The following is a 23,512-nucleotide window of genomic DNA, read 5'->3' as shown; positions in this document are numbered from 1 at the left end:
CGCCCGCTGACGTGGTTGGGAAATCCTCAACAGCCAGCTGTGTCATTTGTTATATGGAGTTCCTGCAGATATTGAAGTTAACTTCAAGTCTTCATATTACATAACGCGAAATTTTCGTGCTCCATGTTGGATGCTGCATTGCAGCTATGTTTGCATATCAATTGGATATTCATACAGGATAGGTAAGGCATCTAAGCCCCATTAAACCTAGAGTCAATAGGGGTTAGGAATGGTCATGTTCTCAAATAGGATCACAGGTATCGCAGTACAACGGTAACGAACTGTGATGCCGAGCCAAGGAGCCACAAATGCCCGTTACGTCCTCAATACGCACATCGGCCATGGAGTGATGCTTATAATGATCTTGCATTTCTCCTATCGTGTTCCTTGACTATCTGTAGAATTAATTTCGCCCGCGCGCTTGGGGTATCTTATGCGGTGCTGTTTCTCCTAATTTAGATGCAGCGCCTCATACTCGCTTTGATGTTCGCCTTCAATGCCCCTTCCAGTGCATTGTATGGCACCGGAGGCTCGATATGGAACGAGCAAGCCCGACAGCCACCTTTGCCACTTGACTTCGCAGAGATTCCCACACCCATCGCAACGCTCAATTTTGATTTTTATATACTTTCTACATACTGGCCACCTTCGGTAATCTCCAAGCCATCGCACGGCGCCGCGCGTCATATAATTGCCGCAGGCGTCGCGTCGCCCGGCTTCTGGTGTCACGGTCTATGGCCTGCAAGGTGCGGAAGCAAACGAGCGTGACCAAACTAGATATTACGGGCTAGATGCGGAGGCTGGTCAAGAGATTCACGTCTTCACGTTTTACACAGTTGTCAGTTACGGAATCGACGACGCTCCTATCAACTTCAGTTTCTCGCCGATTTGCATGAATTGAAAGTGTTTTTCATTTCTCTTATTCCTGTCGTTGAAATTCAGAAGCGTTCTTGCGTGTCGTAGCACTTTTATGACAGTTCGCGAACACGCTACATTCGCCGTCGATTGGATTAAGCCTAGGGACGTACGCCTGCATAGACCATATCAGAAAGTAGATCAAAACTTTATTTTGCTCAGCATGCATTCGCCACGCAATAATCGCAAGAATTTGTGTTAATTCGTAGCGAGCGCGGCCCTTTGCGAGAGCGCAACTGTGCAACTAGGCACCGTGTCAAGAACTGAAAAGGCCGAGATGTGCTCCGCGAATGTCCAGGTACACAGGTCCAATTCCTTCTTTCTGTACGAAGGAGCTGTTCGACTCCCAACAGCTTGGCCCTTTCGAGGCGAGCCTCGCCTACTTCCTTCGCAGCCCCGTAACGGCATCTTTCCCAGCCAGCCTCCACAGCTTTTGGAGTCACGAATGGGCCAGGTGCGATGCGGGATGATGTTTCGTATTTGATTACATCAGCAACAGCAGCACGCCCGGCCGCAAGCCAAGGATAGCAGCAAAGCCGACGAGAGCTGGCGAGGTGAAGCCGCGGAGGCTGCAGGGCATGAAGGCATTTGGGGTTAAAAACGCAAGGCACCTATTGGATGCCGTTTTCTAATACAATACTCACCTTTGGAACTTATTAAACATGGGAAAATTAAAGGATGGGTAGTAACCAGATAGGAATAAGGATGTATTGGTAAGTAGATAGGAGGAAAAATTAAGTAGATCGGCAGGAAATGTTGAAAAAACGTAAATGATAAGATCCATATCAGGCACCTAGGGGCAGCTACAGAAATAGCCCGGAACCCCAACACAATCCAGCGGTTAAAAATTTAAAACTCGTGTTGCTGATTCGGACCATTCGGACTTCAGTACCCACCAGTACCCACCAGGCATACGTTAGCGCACGTCCTGTGTGCGTGAGGACGCGCGTTCTCTATGTATAAAGCACGTAGCGGAAGTTTCCCAAGTACTGGACCTTGCTCCTGCCCCACAATCAGCTGACACGCATGCATCTTACGTGGGCTACCCGACGGCGCCCGTATTTCTAACACCACCCTATGAACCGTACAGCGCACCTGAGCATCCCGCTTGTGTTTCCCTTTTGTCTTCTTCGCTATGTCCCATCTTGCACAAAATCCTCTCTACGCCTCGACCTCACCGTTATATCCGGTTTCGTTGTGTCTGTCTGCCTGTCTGTCTGTCTGTCTGTCTGCCTCCCTGCCTGTCCGTCTATCTGTCTGTCTATCTGTCTGTCTGTCTGTAAATCTGTCTACCTATCTGTCGGTCGGTTGATCTGTCTTGTCCGGACGCATTCACAATGTCGAGGGGCTACTGTCGGCGGGTTGAGCTGTACTACCGTACCACAGCCTCCCGCCTCTCAGATCTCCTAAGGCGTCGCGCTGTTCTATTCCACCGATCATGTCGTCATGGTGCCCGCTCGCCCGTTCATTCGCCCGCGTCATCTCGCCCGTTCGTTCATCGCGCGCAGACACGGCACCTGCTCCGAAATGGACCAGCTGTTGTACTTTACGGCAGTGTACGCGGCAGCACTCCACGTGGACGTACGGAATGTTCTGGCCGCAGCCCGCATACAGCCGTCCAACGAACGACATTACACGCTGAAGCAGGTTGGTGTACGGCATTCCGTATGTTCGTACGGATGTCCGAATATGCGGGCATACGGCTATGCGTATGTGTGAACCCGGGTGTGCATGCGCGCGGCTTTGTGTCAAGAGGCTGCCTGGCACCTCCCTTTATCGCGTCCACAGGTGCGTGGACTCCCCGACGAACTACTAGCCTTATTCAGTATTACTGTGCTCCCTGGAAATGTGCAGGTGACCTATGCATTGACGGGTGCCTACGGTTCTGCCTTCAACCCGCATATCGGCCTGGCCTGCGCCCCCTCCGCCGAACGTGGCGGAACGCCCGTCCTCCAGGAGGTCCGTATCTGCCTCTCTCGGCGAGGCCTGCAGCTGCAGGACTGTTCCGCCATCACCTCTGAATTAAGGGAGGCGGCGGAAGCAGAGGCAGGGGTCGCAGCAGGGCTTGGATGCAACAGCACCGGTAGCGCTTCCGACAACGGCTGCAATGGCGGTGGCGGCAGTGCCGTGGCGGGTCCGGGGCGGCGGCTGTTGTACGGCACATGTGGATCGGATCCCGACGATCTGGTGGCCTTTCCCGCCTATGCGAGCAGTGATGCAGGTGAAGGCGTCTGATGGTGGGGTCGCTGGGGTTGATTGTAGGGGATAAGGTAACGAGAAATTGGGTATTGCGAAACCCCAAAAAACAAAAAACAAATTGGGTTTTGCCAGGATAGGGATAGGGATAGGGATAGGGATAGGGTTAGGGTTAGGGTTAGGGTTAGGGTTAGGGTTAGGGTTAGGGTTAGGGATAGGGAAAGGATTGGACTCCTGTTCCTGCTCTCCCCCCCTCTCCAAGACATTGGAAAGGTTAGGCAAGGGGCAACCAGCACCCAGCTACCCCGCCATGGCGTCCTCCGGTCCGCAGTTGTGACGCTGCCCTGGGACATCATCCTCCGAGTGACCTCGGTGGTGGTGCTGATGGCTGTAGCCGCAGCTGTCGGATACACCCTCCTACAGGTGAGCGAGTTGTCAGTCGATCAGCCAGCAGGTTGAGTGGGGCAACAAGAGCGGCGCGAAGGGGAGCGTAGTAGTGTTCTGTGTGTGTGTGTGCGTGTGTGTGTGTGTGCGTGTGTGTGACCCCGTAGTAGTGTTCTGCCTGAGAGTTTTACCTAACGATACAAACAACGAGAATGGCGAGTGAGGATGAGGGCGACAAAGGGCATCGTGGGTGCCTGTGCCTGTGCTGGCCTGGCTCTTTGTGCCTGGCTTGCTTTTCCATTTGCGCGGGGCACGACGTAGATCAACCCGCCGCGGCGTATTCACCATCATCATCCTATACCCAACCGTGCGGTTCGCGGCCTGGGTCGAAGCCCTCCAGCAATGTGCGTCTCTTATAGAACCCTCGACCCTCCCGCCTCCTGTGGCCCGTCACCTTATCCGTACGTCACGGTTTACCTTACGTGCGAAACCACACCATTCCCGGGGCAGAACCCCCAAAACCCATTCCCTTTTTCTCACGGCATCCCAAACTCCGATATCTCCTCACCCTTTTTCCTACCTGCTCTCGCGCTTCAGCGTTGGCAGCTCATCCCGGCGCTGTTCACTCCTCGACCCGTGGTCGAGGTGCATTACCCCCCGGTTTCGGAGCCTGTGAGGGTGTGTGTGGAGCCCCTGGAACTGGGGCAGCTGTGGAGCAGCTTGCCCCACATTGCTGCTTTCGTAGAGGACCTGCCCGTGGGTGGGTGGATCGCAGGGCGGGTGGATCAACCGCATTCGGATCCAGGGCTGCGGACCCAGCGGGGGTCGATCCCAGCGGGTGGATCCGCGTGGGTTGGATTCAGGATAGGTGGATACAGCGCGGTGGATCCAGGGCGGAACCAAGGTGGATCCATTGGACCTAGGAATCCAGGTCTGGGATGGGAGCTGACGCAGATGCAGGTGGCGCATGACGACGCTCCCAAAATGGTCATGTCCCAGATACGGCCGGAAAGAACAGCTGTCCTGCGTGTATTTACATTGAGGCAAAGAAGCAAGGCCGCAAACGCAAAACACAGCTGGAGGCCCCTTACCCGCCGCTATTTTCGAACGGACATATGCAGGCATGGGCATTAAGGGAGGCATCGCTCGGAAGCTGCTCAAGGAGAAGTACGGCCGGCCCGAGCCTGCTGGCTCCTTCGACATCGATGTGCTGCTGTTCGTCGAGCAGTACAACCCCGAGGTAAGTGTGGGCGGTTTCCACCTTTTGCCTGCCTGCCTGCCTGTCTGTGTACTGCTTTGCTGCTGCGTTGCTGCTGTCGCGGATGGCTGAGGAGTAACCAGCTGGGCGGTGCTGGTGGCGTGGCGAACGGCGGTCTGCCTCACGAAGGGCGCCCCCTCCCAGAGATTTCACCGTTTCAGGAATCGTTTCCTAAACTCCATTCCACCCACCCACGCACTCAACCTACCCGCCCATTTTCATCCCGAGGCTCACCGCGCGGCACGGGAGGCAGTTGCTGGCTGCCGACTGGGGGGCTTGGTTCTGGAGCCTCAGGACGTGGAGGTGCTCAGGAAGGTGAGCGACATGCGATATGCCCCTGGTCCGGTTATCTGCGGAGGCGTATCTCTGGAACCATTCATGGGCGAGATGAACTAACTCCTGGCATGTCGCGATGCGATGCACTTCAAAGCGGCCGCAAGCAGCGGTGCAGGGGATCTGCCGGATGGGGGGATGCAGCCCACGTTCTGGCCGCTGCGCCCTCCCCGCCTTTCGCAGGAATGGTTGGCCGAGTACTTCATCAGTCGAGACGTGACTCAAAACGAGGTGAGCTTTGCTTTGCGGCGGTGTTCGTGAGGTGGAGCGCCAGGTATATCAGTAGCTATACCCCCTACTGCACACATGCATAGTCTCTATCTGCGGATACATGCATGTGGCGGAGGTATGGCCACGCGACCGTTGCCATGACAACGTGCGTGAGGCTATGGGTACTTAGCATGGTACTTGGCATGGGTATATACTTAGACATGGGCGCGTGGTGGGCAGGGCAGGGTATCATTCTCAATATGTACGGGTGCACATCCTGTTCGTTGTATGTTCCACTATACCGTACATCGTCTGTACATGCGTGCATGTGCATGAATCCGCCAGTGGGAGGTCATCACCCCGCGCTGCATGTGTTGGTACTGAAGCTGCATACATGTTTATGTTCCAATACTGCCTAGCTGGCTGGGATGGATATTTCAGCCTTTCAGTTCCCGGAACGCAACTCCCTTTCTTCTCTTTCTCTCCAGGCCCGTCTGCATTCCCCTCCTCGTCCCTCCCCTTCTTGTCCCGATTGCCGACACACACGGGTGTTTGCCCATCAGGTGCTCATACTCAGGTCGGCTCCAGATAGAACGGAGCTCTACTACACGGAGCAGGTGAGGGGTGCGGTGCGGAGTGGGGTGGGGGGGAAACGGTGAGGCCTGCTGTGTGGGTGATGGTCGGGGTGATGGTCGGGGTGTGGTGGGTGGTGGTGTGGTCGACAGCCGGCCTACCCACGCATGTAGCACTGCTCTTGGGTGATCCACGGCGGTGTCGGAAACAGACGTTGTTTGGCTAAACAAACGTACATCCCGTCCCTACTCCCAAGCGCTATCCCAGTCCAGGTTCTATCCGGAGCCGATCAGCCACAACCTCCAAATACCTCCACTCCAGACCCAACTCACCCAACCCACCTGGGCCCAACCCTAAACCCCCTAAAACCCATCAGGCTCGAAAGGACGTGGCTGCGGACCTGATTCGGCCCAGTCTTCACGCGCTCAAAACTGAGTTCCACCTGGTATGGGAGCTGGAGAAGGACGGAACACCCTACACTGCTAGTCAGCAGGTGAGGTGGGGCCAGATGGGTAGGCTAGGTATATCTGAATTGGCGGCTGTACGTCGTCTTAGCGCCATTTTTGACCGGGGGACGAACCCGCCGCATCCTGGGGACCCCCACATTCTCCGCCGCATCCGTCCAGTTCACATCCTCCGCCACCTTTTTCCTGCAACCACACCGACCCCGTCGCCCGCCTAGACCTTTGACCTAGATCTTTCATTTCCACCCACCGCCTCTGCGCCTCCATGCATCTTCGTTAGCTCGTCCCCTCTCCCCCTGGAGAACCCACTCCCGCTCCGCCTGCGCGCGCAGGTGGTTCGGTCCCTGGTTCGCTATCTCAAGGGCCACGGCAGCGACTACGCATTCGACCAGTCCACATGGTCCCACTACCGCAGAGTGGGGCTGTCCAGGGTGGAGCTGTTCAAGGTGCTGAAGCCCTTCCACGAGGACGACCGCAAAATGCAGGTACCGCCATGGGACGAAGGGCGGGTGAAGGAACGTCCTGCCGCGTGTGTTTTGCCGTACCACCGTGTCGCCATAAAGGTCGGAAGGACCTTTGTGACGAAAAGGATGCAACAAAATAAAACAGGTTGTGTGCAGAACACAGGATTGACGTCCGTACTGGGGTATCGGTTCATCTGCAAACTAACCTGACCTGCCGCATTCCTCTGACCTCATAGGCTGCGGTGGACCACCTGGTGGCCATTAGCTTCCTGCACCGAAGGGAGCTCCGCCGGGCGGGTGGTGTCAACATGCTGTGGGGGCTGCTGCTGCAGGAGGTGTGCGTTGGGGTTGGGCGAGGGAAATAGGGTGGAGATACGTAAGGAGTGGGGGGCCCAATGAAACAAGTACAGGGAGAGAGGTGGGGTGAGGTGAGGTGAGAGGCCAGAGCCAGTTGCCCCCTTGCTCTCTGGAACTTTCCTTGGGCAGCCGGGTGGCGGGCGCTGCTGTTTGTTTGCTCGTGCTGCCAGCTGCGATTGCTGTCAATTGGCCGCTGCTTCTGTTGCTGCCATTGACGGCCCCGCCCCTGCCCCTGCCCCTGCTGCCGCTCCTGTTGTTCGCGTGCTGTGACCTGCAGGTGAACGCGCAGGTGTCCCGCCACGGTGGGCGCTTCGTTCTGGGCTCCCTGGACACTGAGGGTGTGGAGCGCTGGGTGGAGGGCAAGAAGGCGGCCACTGCAGCCCGACTGATTGCGGGGGAGATGCGGTCTGCACGGACAGGTACGGGGTGGGGGTGGGGGGTGGGGATGGATGGATGGGTGGGTGAAGAGTTTGAGCGAGTGCGGGATGAGAGGCCAGGACAGACTGGGAAGGGAAAGGGCGCATGGCGTGGACTGACTGCCTGGCTGGCTGGCTGGCTGGCTGGCTGCCTGCCTGGCTGGCTGGCTGGCTGGCTGCCTGCCTGCCTGCCTGCCTGCCTGGCTGGCTGGCTGCCTGCCTGCCTGCCTGCCTGCCTGCCTGCCTGCCTGCCTGGCTGCCTGCCTGCCTGCCTGGCTGCCTGCCTGCCTGCCTGCCTGGCTGTCTGGCTGCCTGCCTGGCTGCCTGCCTGACTGACGGACTGACTGACGGACTGACGGACGGACTGACTGACTGACGGACGGACGGACGGACGGACGGACGGACGGACGGACGGACGGACCGACGGACTGACTGACGGACTGACGGACTGACGGACGGACTGACGGACGGACGGACTGACGGACGGACTGACGGACTGACTGACGGACTGACTGACTGACTGACGGACGGACGGACGGACGGACGGACGGACGGACTGACCGACTGACTGACTGACTGACTGACTGACTGACTGACTGAGCGAGCAATGGTGCTGTGGACGGGGGAACAGGCAGGGGGGAGAAAAGACACTGGATAAGAGGTAGTAGACTGGCTAGCAGGTAGTCCCCCCCTCCCGGCAAAGGATACATGTTGACATGTAGCTGCACGTAGCTGCCCACCCGTTTTGGGGTGCTGGAGTGGCTGATGGTGTGAGCAGCAATTACGGTGGAGCGGTCCACGGTCCACGTTCTCCGCGCTCGCCTCTACATCCTAAATCCCTTCCCCTCACCTTTCCCTCCCGCTGCACGTTGCCATGGTTGCCTAAATAGGCTTTGTTCAGTCCGAGGAGAGTGTCCTGGACCTCGGCCTGTTGACGTTCCCGCCGTCGCTAGTGGACTTCGTTGACTCCGGACCCACCTTCGACCCCTCAGCCTTCCTGCGCTCAGCCACCGCCGCTGCCGTACATTCCCTCAAGTCAGCCCAGGCACCTGCCGCACCCCCTCCATGGGCCACCGTCAGCGACAGCGGCGGCGGCGGAGGCGACGGTGGTGGCGGCGCCCTGGCGGGATCTGTTGGGCGGCAGAGAGGCAGCGACGCTGAGTCGCAACGGCCGCCGCCAGGTGCCCGCAGCGCCAGCCCGGAGATGCCGTACGTGCCGGGTGAGCAGCGGGTGTACGTGTCGGTGGTGCTGTGGTTCTGTGAGAGCAAGTGGGGCATTAGTGTCGGTTGGCGGCAACAATTGGGTTGGGCTGGGTTGGGTTGGGTTCGGTACCTGCTGTTTGCGGCGTCAGCTGGCCGCTGCCAAAATAGGGCCAGGGGAGGTGACAAGGGTTTGTAGCCGTATGTACGTGTGTATGTAAGTATGTACGCACGGTGTGAAATGTCGCTCCCTGACCTTTGTTTATTATATGTCGACATCTTTCATGCACTTTGCGCGCTGCCCTTTATGCGTTTTGTCACGGTAATGCACCCAGCAATGTTCTGCCCCCTCATCACACACATACGTACATCCAATACGTGGCGGACCTCAGCTGACAACAGCCTGCATTGGGAGGCGATGCAGTCTGCCGCAGCTGCAGGTGGAGGGCGGGTGTATCAAGTCATCCGCCGCCGGGTAGGCAACGACGTGGAGGCGGCATCGGGCTCGCAACGAACCTTCGGCAATGGCCCGACAGTTAGTGGCGGCGGCCGAGGCGCTGCCGCCGTCGCCGCTGCCGTTGGGCCGCAACTGGGCGAAATTAGCGGCGTTGAGGATGAGCTACAGCGGGAGGTCGAGCGTCTGCGTGAGGCGCTATTGCCACTCAGCGCCGGCTGTAACGCCTGCAGTCTGGCGCCTTTGGACTCGTCTGACGTGAGGCTGACGGGAACGGCACGTGGTTATGGCGGCGGCGGCGGCGGCACCGCCGGTGGCTTGGAAGGAGGAGGCGGAGGCGGAGGAGAGAGGGAAGGCGTTGCCAACGGCGTGGCGAAGACGGAAGGGCGATGTGAGACGGCGGAAGTGACGACAACACCGTGTGGCGGTGCTCGCGACGGTGGTGTTTGCGGTGGCGGCGGCGCTGGCGGCGGCGGCGGAATGAGCACTTTGGAGCATTCTCTTCAGGAGCTTGCTGGCTCAGTGCGACAGCGCCAGAGGTCAGAGATCAGAGTTCCCCAGGCCCCCTCCACCTCCCAGTCTTGCATTCAACGGCTGCCTTTCTGCAGTGTTCGATGTTTTCGGGCAAATTCACTTCGACACCTGACCACATTTTAGCGTCCTGCATCTCAACAATACCTCCTCCTTTTCCTTCACACATCTTCGCAGCACGGCTGATCTAACGATAGTGGTAAATTACCTCTCCTAAGTTTGTTTTTCCACCGCAGAAGCCACAACGTGGCCATGAAGGAGCTCATCGATACGAGCTGCTTCGGCCACCATCAACAGCTCTACCAGGGAGACCGCCCGACACCGCTGCAGCCGCCGCAGTGCGACGCTGGAAGTGGGGACGCGCTAGCGCCGCCCATCGACGGCGCCACGTTGCCGCCGCCGCAGCGGCAGGCCCCGGCGCTAACGATGGCGCCTGCGGCTGGGGTTTCCATGCAGAGCGATACCTGCGGCCGTCCCGCAGCCGCCGCTGCCACCACCGTCACACCAACGGGCTGTACGGCGAGACAAGATACGGCGGAGCATGCGGCTGAGGACGACGCCAACACCAGCCCGCCGCCCCAGTTCACGGCTGGGAGCTATATGCCGCTGGCGCCATCGAGGCCGCCGACGTGGCGACGGCTGGCGCCACAGCCCAACCACCCACCGAGTCCGGCAATCACGTCAGCGCCTGCATCCGATGCGCTTGCGGACGGCGCCGACGGTGACGGCGGCTGTGGTGGTGGCGGCGGAGGTGGCAGCGGTGGCGGCCCCACTGGACTGCCTAAGCAATGGCCAGCGGACGGCAGCGGCAGTGGTGGAGGCGGCGGCAGCGGGGGCGCCTTCGAAAACGTTTCCTACTGGTTGCAGTACTCGAGCACCTACCTGTCAGCGGCCCCCCAGTCTGAGACGGCGCTGGATACTCTGGGCTCATTTTACCAGGTGGGCGGGTGGGTGGGTGGGTGGGTGGGTGGTTGATTCGGTTAACTGGTGGTGTAGCTGCGGTGGTTGCTGCGATTGTTGTACAGTGCGGGCAACACGTGGACTTGTGGCGTGGTGCTGAAAAGGATGGGAGGAATGCGCAGCCACATCCCAAACATGCAGATCATGTGGATCCTGGTCGTGTTCGTGGTGGCCATGCTCCCACGTCCTTCACGTCTGCATCCTCGCCCACGCACACATTCTCGCCCTCCAGATGTCTGCCGCCAGGGGCAGCCTACTGGGCGGCGGCGGCGGCGGCGGCTGTGACGCTGACGTTGGCGGCTGTGGCGATGAGGATTACACACCCTTGGTGGCGGATCACGAGGTGCAAAGGCGGCGGAGGCCCTCATTGGCCAAGCTGGTCATGTTTGTGGTGGGTTCTCGGCTCGGCTGGGCTGGGCTGGGCTGGGCTGGGCTGGGCTGGGCTGGGCTGGGCTGGGCTGGGCTGGGCTGGGCTGGGCAGGGCTGGGCTGGTTACATCTCACACGTGCGTTGCTGTTTTTTCTTTTCCTAATGCTCATGCGACCTTGATGGTCGCATAACAACGTCCAGCTGCCTGGCCGCAGCAGGGCGGCCTGTAGTGGGAACGCATACAAATCACGTGTTACACCGATTTGAAAGAATCGTCCTACATACAATCGTCTACACAAAGGTCTACACGACGTATGTACGTATGTATAAATGTGCGTGTGCGTATATGCATGCCTAAACACATACATATGTGGGCGTGTGTGTGTTTTGATGACTGCCAGCCAATACCCCCGGGTGACACGCTGAGGGCCAGACAGATGGAGAGCGAGCGACCTCGAAAGGTCTCAGAATTGTACACACGTGTGTACCTGAGACTCCTGAGGGGCCTTATCATCTCCTGAAACATCTCCCAATATACCGCCTGTCTGCTCGCCTGCTTGCTTGATTGCGGTATTGTTAATGGGGTGATGATCTTTTGGGGAGGAAACTGATAATCCTGCTGTATTGCGCAGATTGGGGTGATGGCGATCGACAAGGTGCTGCTGCTGTCGGCCTACGCGCTGATGCTGTCTGGGCTGGTGGCGCGGCTGTGTGTACCCCGAGTGGAAGCAGCGCTGTTTGACGCCTTCAACGAACTGGACGCGGCTCAGTTCTGGAACAATCTGCTGCTGGCCGCGGGTGCGGATTATTAGAGCACCCCCACTGCCGGGTGCTCAGTACTGCCGCCTGCTGAGCAGGGGGGGGAGTAGGTGGCCGGAGAGCCGTTTTGTGTATGTGCGTGTAGAAGAGGACTGAATGTGTGTGTGTGTATGTGTGTGTTCGATTACGTCACATGTAACTTCAGGACCTGACCTGGTTGGAGCCAAGAGCAGCTAGCTGACCCCGCTAGCCCACGGGTTCCTAACTGCGCTAACGGAAGGACACCGCCTAGGGAGGCACTCTCCCAAACACGGAGGAGGGCTGTTGCGAGATGCCGCGCTGTGTGTATGTGTGTGTGTGATGTTGTGTGTATGTGTGTGTATCGATGTGTGTGTGAGAGAGAGAGGGGGGAGAGGGGGGGAAAGCGAGAGAGATGAGGGGGTTAGTATGCATGTGTGAGGACGGCAGGGCAGGGGTAAAATACCCTTGCTAAAACTGAACCCCATCCTAGTCAACCTCCTCCTCCTCCATCCTCCACCAGAACAACCCGCCCACATCGCTTTCCCACTTCACCAACACCCACATGCAGCACCCCACCCATCCACCCACCCCGTCGTCCGCACTCCGGGTTCCTGCGGTGGTGAAGAGACTAATGGACGTTTCGAACCTGGACAGGGAAAGCACCCGAATCCCTTCATCCACAACCTCCTTCCGGAACCCCTCGCCCGTCCCCTCCTTAACAATCCCCCCCCACTTTGATCGACGACTTTTTGTCCTCCAGCTCTAATCCTGTCGGACACGCTCCTCGCCCTGCTGGGTGGGGTCATCCTGGAGCTCTTCACGCGAAATGCCATGCGGCAGCTGTTCAGGTGGGCAAGCAGGGGGGCAGACGGGCTAAAGATGGGCAGGGGCTCGGTCTCTTACCTACTCGGTCTGTTCACATTCACACATATCCACACACACACACACATCCACACGCACATCCACACATTCACACACACACACACACACTGCTTGGATATTACCCCTGCCTAACCCCCACTCCCCGGACAGGCGCTTCTTCGAGCACGTGGTGTTTCAGGACCTGCCCTTCTTCGCGCGCCTCAGCCCCGGGGAGCTCATGGCTCGCACCAGCGGGGACTCCCTGACGCTGCGGGGCATTGTGGCCTCCACACTGTACCGGGTGAGAGTGAGGGTGAGAGTGAGGGTGAGGGCTAGGGTGAGGGCTAGGGTGAGGGCTAGGGTGAGGGTGAGGGTGAGGGTGAGGGTGAGGGCGAAATGAATGTCATGTGTGATGGGGATGAAGGGCCATAGCAAAACGCGGGACACGCGAGAGGCCCGACGCGACCCCGGAGGACCCACACAACATGCGGAGTGCTTGACAGAATGAGGGAGGGTGAGGGCTGAGGGTAACGCACGAGACTGTATGAGGGGCGGATTACGGAAAGAAAGGACGGGAATGACACACACGGAGCCAAACACGACCAAGACGCCTGAGACCGCGTCTCCAAACCCCAGGGGCAACCCCCTAATTTCCCCCTCTCTCATTCAACCTAATCTTTACCAGGTTTCGCCCTCTGGTCACCTCCCCAGTTTAACCAACTCCCCTTCCAACCCATGGACACATCGACCCCCCTCAGTTCGTGGAGGGTGTCACATTATTCCTGGGCGCTGCCGCCTTTCTTACCACTGCTGCTGGCCACTTGCTCCGGAACCGGCCCCAACTGGCGGCTGCGTTCCTGCTGGTGGGGGCGGTGGGCCTGACGGAGGCTGGACTGCTGGGCGTGTGGCTGCGCCGGTGGGTGAACGGGGTGGGGCGTGGGTGGTGATGTTGAGGTGGGTGTTGAGGTGGGTGGTTTGATGGTGGGTAATGGGGGGCGGACGGGAACCTGGGGGATGGCTGGGTTCATGGCGAGAACCCGCCACACGACACGGTGTTGTGTCCAAAACACACAAGACACAGTCCCTCCGCTTTCCCGGCCCTTCGACCTCTTCCCCTCTCCAATCCCCTCCAAGCTCCCACCCTCTCCCCCGCGCCCCGACCTAACATTGTCCAATATCCACATTTCCCATCCAAATCGCATTAATATATCTCGCCCGTGTCTTTCGTACGCAGTCTCAACCTGCAGGTACGGCAGGCCATGGGGCGCATGTTTGGTTTCACTCTCAGCATCTTTGGCCACATCTCCCTGGTTTCGGCGCTAGGCCTGGAGCCGATTGCCGTTGAAGATTACCGCCATTTCGCCGCTGACTACTTCGCCAGCACCTTGGTCCTTAACTGCCTGCTGCACTGTCATGGCGCCATCACTGGGCTGCTCAGTGCAGCGCTGCGTTTTAGTCTCCTGGCACTGGGCGGCGCGGCGCTCTTTGACGGCGTCATGACGGTGGGAACGCTGTTTGCCGTATTGCAGTACTGCAGTTGGCTGCAGAAGGGGCTGAAGCAGGTGGGGTGGTGCTGTGCAGGGGTCGGTTGGGTTGAAGTACAATAGGGCGGCGCGCCGGCCTTGAGCTGGATGGCAAGAGTTGGAAAACAGAAGATGGAACTAGGGTTTACTGTTGAATCCTGGGCAACAACTGGGTTTTACTGCGAAAACCCGGGCAATTACTAGGTTTTGTTGCTCAAACCCGGCAACTACTTGGTTTGGACGCTAAAACCCGGCAACTACTTGGTTTGAACCCTAAAACCCGGCAACTACTTGGTTTGAACGCTAAAACCCGGCAACTGCTTGGTTTGAACGCTAAAACCCGGCAACTACTGCGTTTTATTGCTAAACCCCGGACAACTACTGGGTTTGAATGCTAAAATCTGGGCAACTATCGAGATTTAATGCTGCAACCAGGCAAATACTGGGTTTTACGGGTTTGGGGCGGAGTCTCCAGGACTTCTAATCAGCCTCTAAATCAATGTCCTTCGCTCCATCCACCTAACCTTCCATAACCGTATCCATGTTCACGGACGCGTCTACAGGCGAGTGACAGTTGGGCTAGGCTGATGGCCGGCCTGGGCAGTGTTGAGCGCCTGGTGGAACTGCACGACAGGGGAACCTTCGGTGCCGTGCCTGGCGGCAGCGGCGGTGGCGGCAGCGGCGGCGGCGGCGGCAGTGTCGGTGGGGCCAGCGGCGAGAAAGGGCCCCGCGACAGGCCATGCGAGGAAGAGGTCCCGCGGCGCAGCCTCTTCCGAAACGTTGACGGCGGAGGCGGCAGCAGCGGCGCTTCACGCTGTCGTACACTTGCCAGCACCGCCAGCCCGCTCGCGGAACCCCTACTATCCCGTACGGCACCACCAGACGCGCGAGAGCGAGGCGCTCTTTCCGACCTGGAGGCGAACCCGGTCGCCACCACGGAAGACTGGTCCACAGGAGCCACGGTGGGGTACGGCACGCGCTCGTACCATGGCGGCAGCGCCGCGGTGGCATCCGCTGGCACCGGCGCCGCTAGCGGATGGGGCTTGGCAGCAGCAGGGCCAAGGATGCCATGGCCGCAACGGCCGCCACGTCCCGATTTTGGCCAGCTACTTGGGGGATTCAAGCTGAGCGGAGTGCATCTGACGTCACGCCGCCACAAGGACCGGCTGCTGCTCCGTGACGTGCATTTGGAGGTGGTGGCGGGGCAGGCGGTGGTGGTGACAGGTGTGCGGGGGCCGGGGGTCAGGGCGGGGTTCAGAGTTACAAGTTACAAGTTCCGCGCACAAGTGCGGGTGTATCTGTAAAAGCCGGCACGTTATATTAGTATTGATGCGGGTACACGGGAGGCCATTATCATCCTCCTTCGTTCGCTTCAGGGTGAAGCGCCTCAGCGCGACGTGCCTGGCCTCCCAGATTTCCGTTAGGTACCTGGCCAATGCCAGGGGTGGCGCCTCAGTCATAATGCTGCGCATGCTGCGCCCCTCAAAGACTAGGTCACCATCGTACTTAGCCCGTATGCTCTTGTAAGCGGGGCATGCATAAAAACATGCAATTCATTGCTCCACAGTCACAAAGCCTGCAGGTACGCGCGGTGCTCACGCCCATGAGCCCTATTAACCTCTAACTTCCAACAGCCTAACCGGAAACGCATGAGCACTTGGTGCAGTCGCTGGGGCATGGTCACTTTAGTGTGCTCCAACCAATCGAGACGCGCACCCCTAGGCGGGGCCGCTCCCATCCAGTTCATATAGCGACAAGCCTTGGCTCCGGTAATCCCTATGGGGAAAACGCGGGGGTCACCCAAGGTATTCGGACAGTTCCACCGTGCATCAAGCCGCTTCGCAAATACCTTAAGAACTGGCAATTTAAGGGTGGCGTAATACGCCACAAGATCATCACCGCGCGTATTAGTGGGGGGTTCCGCTCCTAAGCTAGTAAGAAAGGCTAGTACCTTGCTTGTCCACCACTCAACCCGCAACCCCACCCCACCTAGCTGGTACTCAGCTTCCATTAGCCGCTTCCGCTCACGTGTAGTGCCCCCGAAAATAAGGACTTCACACTTGGCGGCATTCGTGGCCATACCCGTCGCTTTGCAGTAGGCTTCGGGTAGCCCCAGAGGGCATTCAGCTCTATCGTGCCCTGTCGCCACCAGTCAACTAAAAGCAGGTTGGTGAGGTCACCGCCCGCCAGGCTAACACTCTGCTCGCGGAGGGTGCTCCATCGGCTAGGAAGGCGTACACGGAAATCAGCATCGTCAGGATCAATTTAAATGAGCGAACACTTCTATGCAGAGTCCAAAAAGGGTTACGTTAAGGGGGCACCCTTGCTTCACACCACGCCCCACCGTGAATTCGGGTCCCAACCTATTCCCCAACTTAACCCGAACCTTCACGTTAGCGTAGCTAGCCTTCAGAGAATCAAGGATGCGCCCGTGTCGCCCGTACGACATGAGGAAGCCCCAAGTGTCTCATGGTCAACGGAGTCGAACGCCTTACTAAAGTCAATTTGCATGATAAAAATCGGCCTGGCTCCGGCCGCAGTGTGCTTTGAGACAAGATGCCTTAATGTAAACAAGTGATGCTCGGTACCAAAACCAAGCCTACACCCAGCCTGGCTAGCGGCACGTAGCCTGTTGCCCTCACAGTAATTGGTGGGTCGCCTCCCGATGATATTGACGTAAAGGTTGCACAGGGGACCCCCAAACTGCAATGCCCCGGTAATTTTTCATAGCAGGAGGCATCCGATACCGGGATTTCCCAGGGGGAAAATCATTTCTCTATCTATGTTACGGGCAGGATTCGAATTTGCGCCCGTACGGATAGGATTAATCCTAGGCCTTAGACCGCTGGGCCACCGTACCGTACGACAGTATAAGTGAAGAGGAAATTGAAAAATTAAATGATATGATTTTAAGCTAGGCATAATCAAACATACTTCTCCTCCTTCGGTCGATCCCACCCGGCGCTCTCACTCCTGTATGCATTACCCTGGCTCCGGTTCCGGCTCCGGACGTTTTACGGTTCGGGGTTTTTCCCTATCTGTAATCACCAGGAATCCCCTGGTGGAGTCCCCTCCCAGCACAGACCCCTCCGAACAGCCCCGCCTGTGACAAGATTGGGTGTCGGCTTCAAGGAAGCCGGAAAAAGGGCGGGGCCCTCTGCATCCGTACAGGCCGGTAGCAAGGGTGGCAAGTGTGACAATTGATGGGTAGTGTCAACGCAGTGGGAGATGTGCTTTGTTGCAGCAGTGCTGATGGTGTGAGAGCTAAGCTTGCACCGGCGGAATCGTCAGCACCGCCTGCGGGCTCCACGCGGATCGCATCCATCCCGGGTGCATGCCGCATGGACAGTGCGGCAGACCGCAAGTCGGAATGCCCGTGCGGGCAAATGGTAACGAAAGCTGGGTGAATTTCGGTGCTGTCTGTGATGTTTATCCCCGAAGCGCCAGCGGCCTCAGCAATCCGCCCCACAGCCGCGGGCTTCATCGGGGCACACCGCAAGTCTCCGGAGGCCCCGTGCATTGGCCAAAGTAAATGTACAAACAAGCAGCGTGTGTATTTCACAGAGAAATGAAAGCAAATTATGTTGGCCTGCTGGTGGCAAGTCGGATTGCCCATGCCGGCAAATGGTAACACAAGCTGGGTGTTCGAGTTATCATACGCCGTCATCTCAGAATTCCATTATGAGATACGCGGCAGCTTTCGGGATGAAATTTAGCGCGAGAGGCGTTGATGTGACTTTTGAGGTCGGTGAATGGAGGCAGCTAAACTTGTTTGTGCTCATACGGTCTTTGTTAGCTACATGCGAGATACCTTGCAATAGAGAATGCTGTATAGTACCGATAACGCGTTTCAGCCGGGTGAAATATTATGTTTGGTCCGTTACACACTCAAGGCCTGGGAGTTCGAGTTATCATACGCCGTCATCTAAGAATTCAAATATGAGATACGCGGTACCTTTCGGGATGAAATTTAGCGCGAGAGGCGTTGATGTGACTTTGGCCTCGGTCAATTGAGGCAGCCAAACTTGTTTGTGCTCATACGATTTTTGTTGGCTACATGCGAGATACCTTGCAATAGAGAATGCTGTATAGTACCTATAACGCGTTTCAGCCGGGCGGATATTATGTTTGGTCCGTTACACACACACGAACACACACACAAACGGACATGGGCAATCCTACAGGTCGGGGCCCCCCTGGGCGCTTCGCGCTGGGGCCCCGCCCAAAAACTTATTTCCAGCATGCTCAATCCTTTCCCTTTCCTATCAGTGTACGGCACTGCACTGTACAGCACTGCACTGCACTGCAATGTACTGCACTGTACTGCACTGCAATGTACTGCACTGTACTGCACTGCACTGTACTGTACTACACTCTACTACACTTTGCACACTACACCGCAGGCGACGATGTCGAGGGCCTCCACGGGCTTTTGTCGATGCTGATGCTGCGCACTCCGCCGTACAAGGGCTGTCTGGCCTTTCAGCTGCCCTCCGCCGCCCTGCCCTCCGCCGCGGCGCTCTTGGGACCGTCCCCCCTGGACCGACTGCTGCGCCGCACACCCATCGCCGCCACCACCGCAGCCACTACCGCCAGCAGCTGTAACGAGCCTGGTGGCGGGATGGGTGGTGACGGCAACAACCGTACTGACAAGTTTTCGGCGCCGGTGTCGATGCCAATGCCAGCGGCGGCGGCGGCGGCGGCGGCAGCGGCTTCTGTACCGGCCTCCGCTGACTGGGAATGGGCGGCGTTCAGTTTCCGTCAGGACTACCTGCGACCTCCTCGCTCCAGGGTGGCCCTCATCAGCAGGTGCGTTACATACTTTCATATGCACGTTATGTGGTATAGCCTTCACGGCTTGCTGTACAGTCGCGTTCGAGGCGCCGGATAGGACAGGGCGAGGCGGAACCGGGGCTGCCAAGCAAGGGCCTTACACAACTGCAGACAGCTGCTCTCGGAGCGCCAGGGGCGGGTGTAGTGCACCGAAGTGCGGTCTAGCGCCGCACGACAGAGTCAATGCGCATGCAGCGCTGTCCAGCGCGGCCGCACCAGCACGGCCGGGAGAACTAATGCACACACACACACACACACACACACACACACACACACACACACACACACACACACACACAAACAGCACTAGACGGCTGAACGCCGCATGGATGACCACGTCATGTCCACTTGACACCCGCCCCGAGGGCAAACCTGAAGCGTCAGCGACGCATGAACTGCGCCTTGGCCAGCGGGGCTGGCCAGGCAACATTCCTAGCGTGCAACGATACTTTAAAGGCGCTGCGGCCGTGCGGTGATCACTGTACAGTGATGTGTCTGGCGCTCCGAGTGGGCTGCCCAATCACCAGGTCTCCAACTGGGCCGAGCCTGCCGCTTATAAACGAGGAACACTGAGGGCGGGAGGAAGAGGGAAGTGAAATAACAACAATAAGCTCCAATAGTGTTGTAAAGCAGACTGCCGGATCTACGGAGCTTTAAAACAAAACGAAAATGATAAGCCGTACGGCTGCCGTACATAACTGAGCTGTACTCGCCTCCCTCCCGCCACATATAAGCTACAATACATAGCGGCTGGGCAGCTAGACAGGCTAGATGGAAGGAATTACGACTTAGGGTCTACAATTTTATTCGGAAAGCAACAGAAAAAGAAGAAAAAGGAGGAGGAGGAGGACGAGAAGGAGGAAAAGAAGAAAGCGGCGAACGGAGGGAGGCCGGATTAGGACCTGCATAAGATAAAAGCCGAAAATCCCGTACCCTCCCTGGCCTGTACGGCAATGGCGGCGGCGCTGGTGGTAACGGGCTGGCGGTGGCGGCAGGTCGATGTGCGGGGTCTTCCGGACCTCCCTGGAGGACAACGTGGCGGTGGCGGCGGCGTGGCGGGCCGTGAGTACTGCAGATGTACGGCAGGCATGCCAAGCCGCCGGACTGCACGAGGAAGCCATGACGCTGAAGGTACGTCCGGAGGCGGGGCACACACGGACTGGAGTGCCTGAAAATACCTAAAAATATGGCCGGGGGGAGGCCAGAGGGCCCATATCTTCACCCGTGGCCGCTACCTGGCGAAACCCTGCCTTCCCCGGTATCTCGTTGCACCCTCATCCAGTCACTCTAGCCTACTTCTCAGTGGATTGATCAGGTTCAGCACCCACCGCCGGCATCCAAAGGAATCTGCTGAATCAACGGCGGCTCAACTCCATTCCTGGTCAGCCCGCAGGTCTACTTTATCCCAGGTCACCACCGTCCATCGACTAGGGGCACTCTTACCTTCCACCGCCGGAAGGATTTTCGACCTTGGCCCGTCTCGATCCCGGAACCTTCGGAGGCATCGATGTGTGCGTTACCAGTCGTGCCTGAACTAGTGTGTATGTATCTCTACTCACCTGTCTCCGGCTGCCCCGTCAAGTTGACAGAGCTGCGTACCTGACCTCCCATAGAGACCTTTTCCTCGGCCGGTTTCTTCCGGGTCCTTCCCTGGAGGACCTAGGACACGCACACGCACACGCACACGCAACCGCACACAAACCCAAGCACAGCCCCCCGGTAGCCCACGAGGTCCAGCTCCCCATTCCCGACCACTACTCCCATCCCCAACCCGAATAACGCTTTTCCAACCCCCACCCCCCCCGACCACACCACCCCGCCACTCACGCTGCCACCCCAGAAACCCCCCGGGAGTAGTAGCTGTAATGAGTTACCTTATACACCACCTCACCAACCTCCTGAAGCCCCCCAAACACTCCCCATCCCCCTGGCTCCGCTTTACTATGCACCCGCTCCAGGATGGCTACTTCACCACACTAGGTGAGGGCAGCGGCAATGCGCTATCACAGCTGGGCCTGCTCCGACTGGCTGTGGCCCGTGCACTGGTTCGCCGTGCCGCGCTGGTGCTTGTGGAGGACGTGGATGCCTTCTCGCTGGCCCTGGGGGAGACGGAACTCGTGGCTCTGCTGCGGCAGCTTCGCGACTCTGGCTGTTGTGTGGTAATGATGTGCGGCAGTGGATGCGGCCGCAGCGGCGAAGGTGGTCATGGTGGTGGCGATGGTGGCGGCACGCCAGGCGCGCTCTGGGGCTGGACTGACATGCACATGCATCTGCATGCAGGCATGTTGGCCCGTGTTCAACTACACAGCTCGTAAGGTACTGCACACAAGGCTGCACACGACTTGCAGGCAGCTGTGGTAATATTGCATGATTTCAAGCCAGCTGGCGGTAATGTTGAATATGAGGAGTTTATCAGTACCAGTCAATTATGTGCCGTTATGGGTTGATGTAGTTTGTTGGAGGCTGTACGACACCGCTAGGGTTGCTAAAAGGCGATCCTCGGCTTAGGGACTGTAACGATGCTGTTGGAGGCTGTTAGGAGAGCGTTGGACTCTGTTAACGGCGGTTAAGGAAGGGTACCCCGTCAAGTATACCGGCGTTTTTTATTAACCATGCGCCAAGAAGAGCTAGATCCCCGAATGATAGGCTGTTGGGAGACAATATCAGACTCAGAATCGATAGGGTACTTATCGTACGACACGCATTCGGTGTACGACAGTCAAGCGTCCCATGGGACAGAGCTGCAGAGTTGGAGGGCATCTTGTCGCAGTTGGGTCGCTTCAGGCTGCGCTGTGTGCGCTCCCTTGTATCGTTTTCGCCAATTGTGGACGTGGGACCGGGGTGGTGCATTATTGGGGTTTGGGACGTACAGGGGGCCTGGTGAAGTCTAGGTCTGGGGTTCCGGTGACTGTCTGGCGGCGCAGACGGGAAGCAGGGGGGCTTCACTGCCCGAACTTCGCAGCGCCCCAGCTAATAGCAGCAGGGCTTGATGGCATTAAGATATCTAATCCGCCTCGTGCCGCATGGTGTTGTATGACGACTACAGGAAAGTTCTGATCGGCGGATGTCAGATCCCGTGATACGCCGCCCAGGATACAACACACGGCCTTATCCGGCCGTGTGCGGATCAACCGCTGGGTAGTTACCAGTTTTGGCACGGGCACCTTCTAATCGGGCACCTTCCATGTAGCCGGAGATGCCGACTAGATGGAACACCTTCACGTCAGCGTATCTCCCTAGTGGATTGTTGTGCGATAGCTTTGAAACCTTCCAAACTATACATGTGGGATGTGAGGACCCCGATCGACGTGTACAGGCCGCCCAGGTGAACCCTGGCAGCCGTTCGGCAGGTGAGGCGGGATGCAACAGTGCTGAGGAATGTGCTCGTCGTTGCCAAATCAGGCATTGACCTGGTTGTCAGCCTGCTACAGTCTTCTGCACTCCCAGTCAGCTCCTCGGTCTCAACGCACTTTCCACGCGTTTTAGACATACCATGTGTTGGCGTTTTCGGCCACCTCTATGCAACCGAGTACGTCTTTTAATGTTATGTTTGTGAGCACGTCAAAGCACCGGAGGGTCTTGGGGAAGGAGGTTCAAAGACTCGACGCAGTGGCTGTGAGGTAAGACCGGGTTGCATGAGCTGTGGAAGGGGAGTTACGAGTACGCGGTGATGTGTCGCGTCGCTTCTGGGGCCTGCCGTATTCGCAGCACCACCGGCCTGGTGTCCGATTGTCGCAAGAAGAGAGATATGGATGTGACCAATCCCGGTGCTATCCCGACAAAGTCGGGCCCTTCTTTATATCCGAGTCCCACAGCAGCCCGGCCCGCTTGTATTGTGCAATACATATATTGTACCCGAATGAGCTGCAATGCCTGCACCGCCGCACAAGCGAGTTGCACACCTTGCATGCGCATGTGCACGCGCACGGAGGATAACATACACAGACACACGCACGCACACACACGCACGCACACATACATACATAATGCCGAACACTACGAAAGAAAGAAAGCGTCTCCACGGTCTGGTTCAAAGAAACAGTCGTTACGCGTTGTCACAGCCCCTGAGGCCCCCTGGTGGCCACCACCGCCACATTGCACTACCGCGCGGTGAACTGCCAGCGCAGTACTCCTCTCACGTTGACACACCCAGCAGCGGGTGCACAGTCCTTAGGGCCGGACCAACTGTGGCCGCCGCAGCAACAGCAACAGCAGCAACAGCAACAGCAGCAACAGCAACAGCAGCAGCAACAGCAGCAGCAGCAGCAGCAACAGCAACAACAGCAACAACAGCAGCAACAGCAGCAATGGCAGCAACAGCAACAGCAGCAACAGCAACAACAGCAGCAGCAGCAACAGCAACAGCAACAGCAACAACAGCAGCAGCGGGTCCCCATCGGGCCCCCATCCAAACATGCGGGCCTTGATTAG

At 58.1% G+C, this 23,512-nt stretch overlaps 1 protein-coding gene across 1 annotated transcript; it reads left to right on the top strand.

Moving 5' to 3' along the window:
- Positions 1-459: 459 nt before the first annotated feature.
- Positions 460-23,512, top strand: VOLCADRAFT_118582 (uncharacterized protein; the record flags this gene model as incomplete). The annotated part of the gene is made up of 30 exons (XM_002954069.1): positions 460-746; positions 1,214-1,369; positions 2,424-2,562; positions 2,770-2,874; positions 2,914-3,136; positions 3,443-3,534; positions 4,093-4,255; positions 4,617-4,735; positions 4,982-5,068; positions 5,270-5,317; positions 5,860-5,913; positions 6,246-6,362; positions 6,666-6,818; positions 7,034-7,132; positions 7,432-7,573; positions 8,461-8,605; positions 8,651-8,790; positions 9,163-9,763; positions 9,992-10,694; positions 10,948-11,106; positions 11,717-11,882; positions 12,625-12,712; positions 12,897-13,026; positions 13,484-13,641; positions 13,960-14,287; positions 14,812-15,472; positions 18,652-19,057; positions 20,077-20,212; positions 21,040-21,280; positions 23,238-23,512. 30 exons carry the CDS (start codon positions 460-462, stop codon positions 23,510-23,512), a joined length of 6,321 nt encoding a protein of 2,106 aa, XP_002954115.1.

Source organism: Volvox carteri (genome assembly GCF_000143455.1).
Source record: "Volvox carteri f. nagariensis unplaced genomic scaffold VOLCAscaffold_40, whole genome shotgun sequence".
Classification (NCBI taxonomy): domain Eukaryota; kingdom Viridiplantae; phylum Chlorophyta; class Chlorophyceae; order Chlamydomonadales; family Volvocaceae; genus Volvox; species Volvox carteri.
Note: the sequence above shows the minus strand (reverse complement) of the source record. Positions and strands in the feature narration are given on the sequence as shown.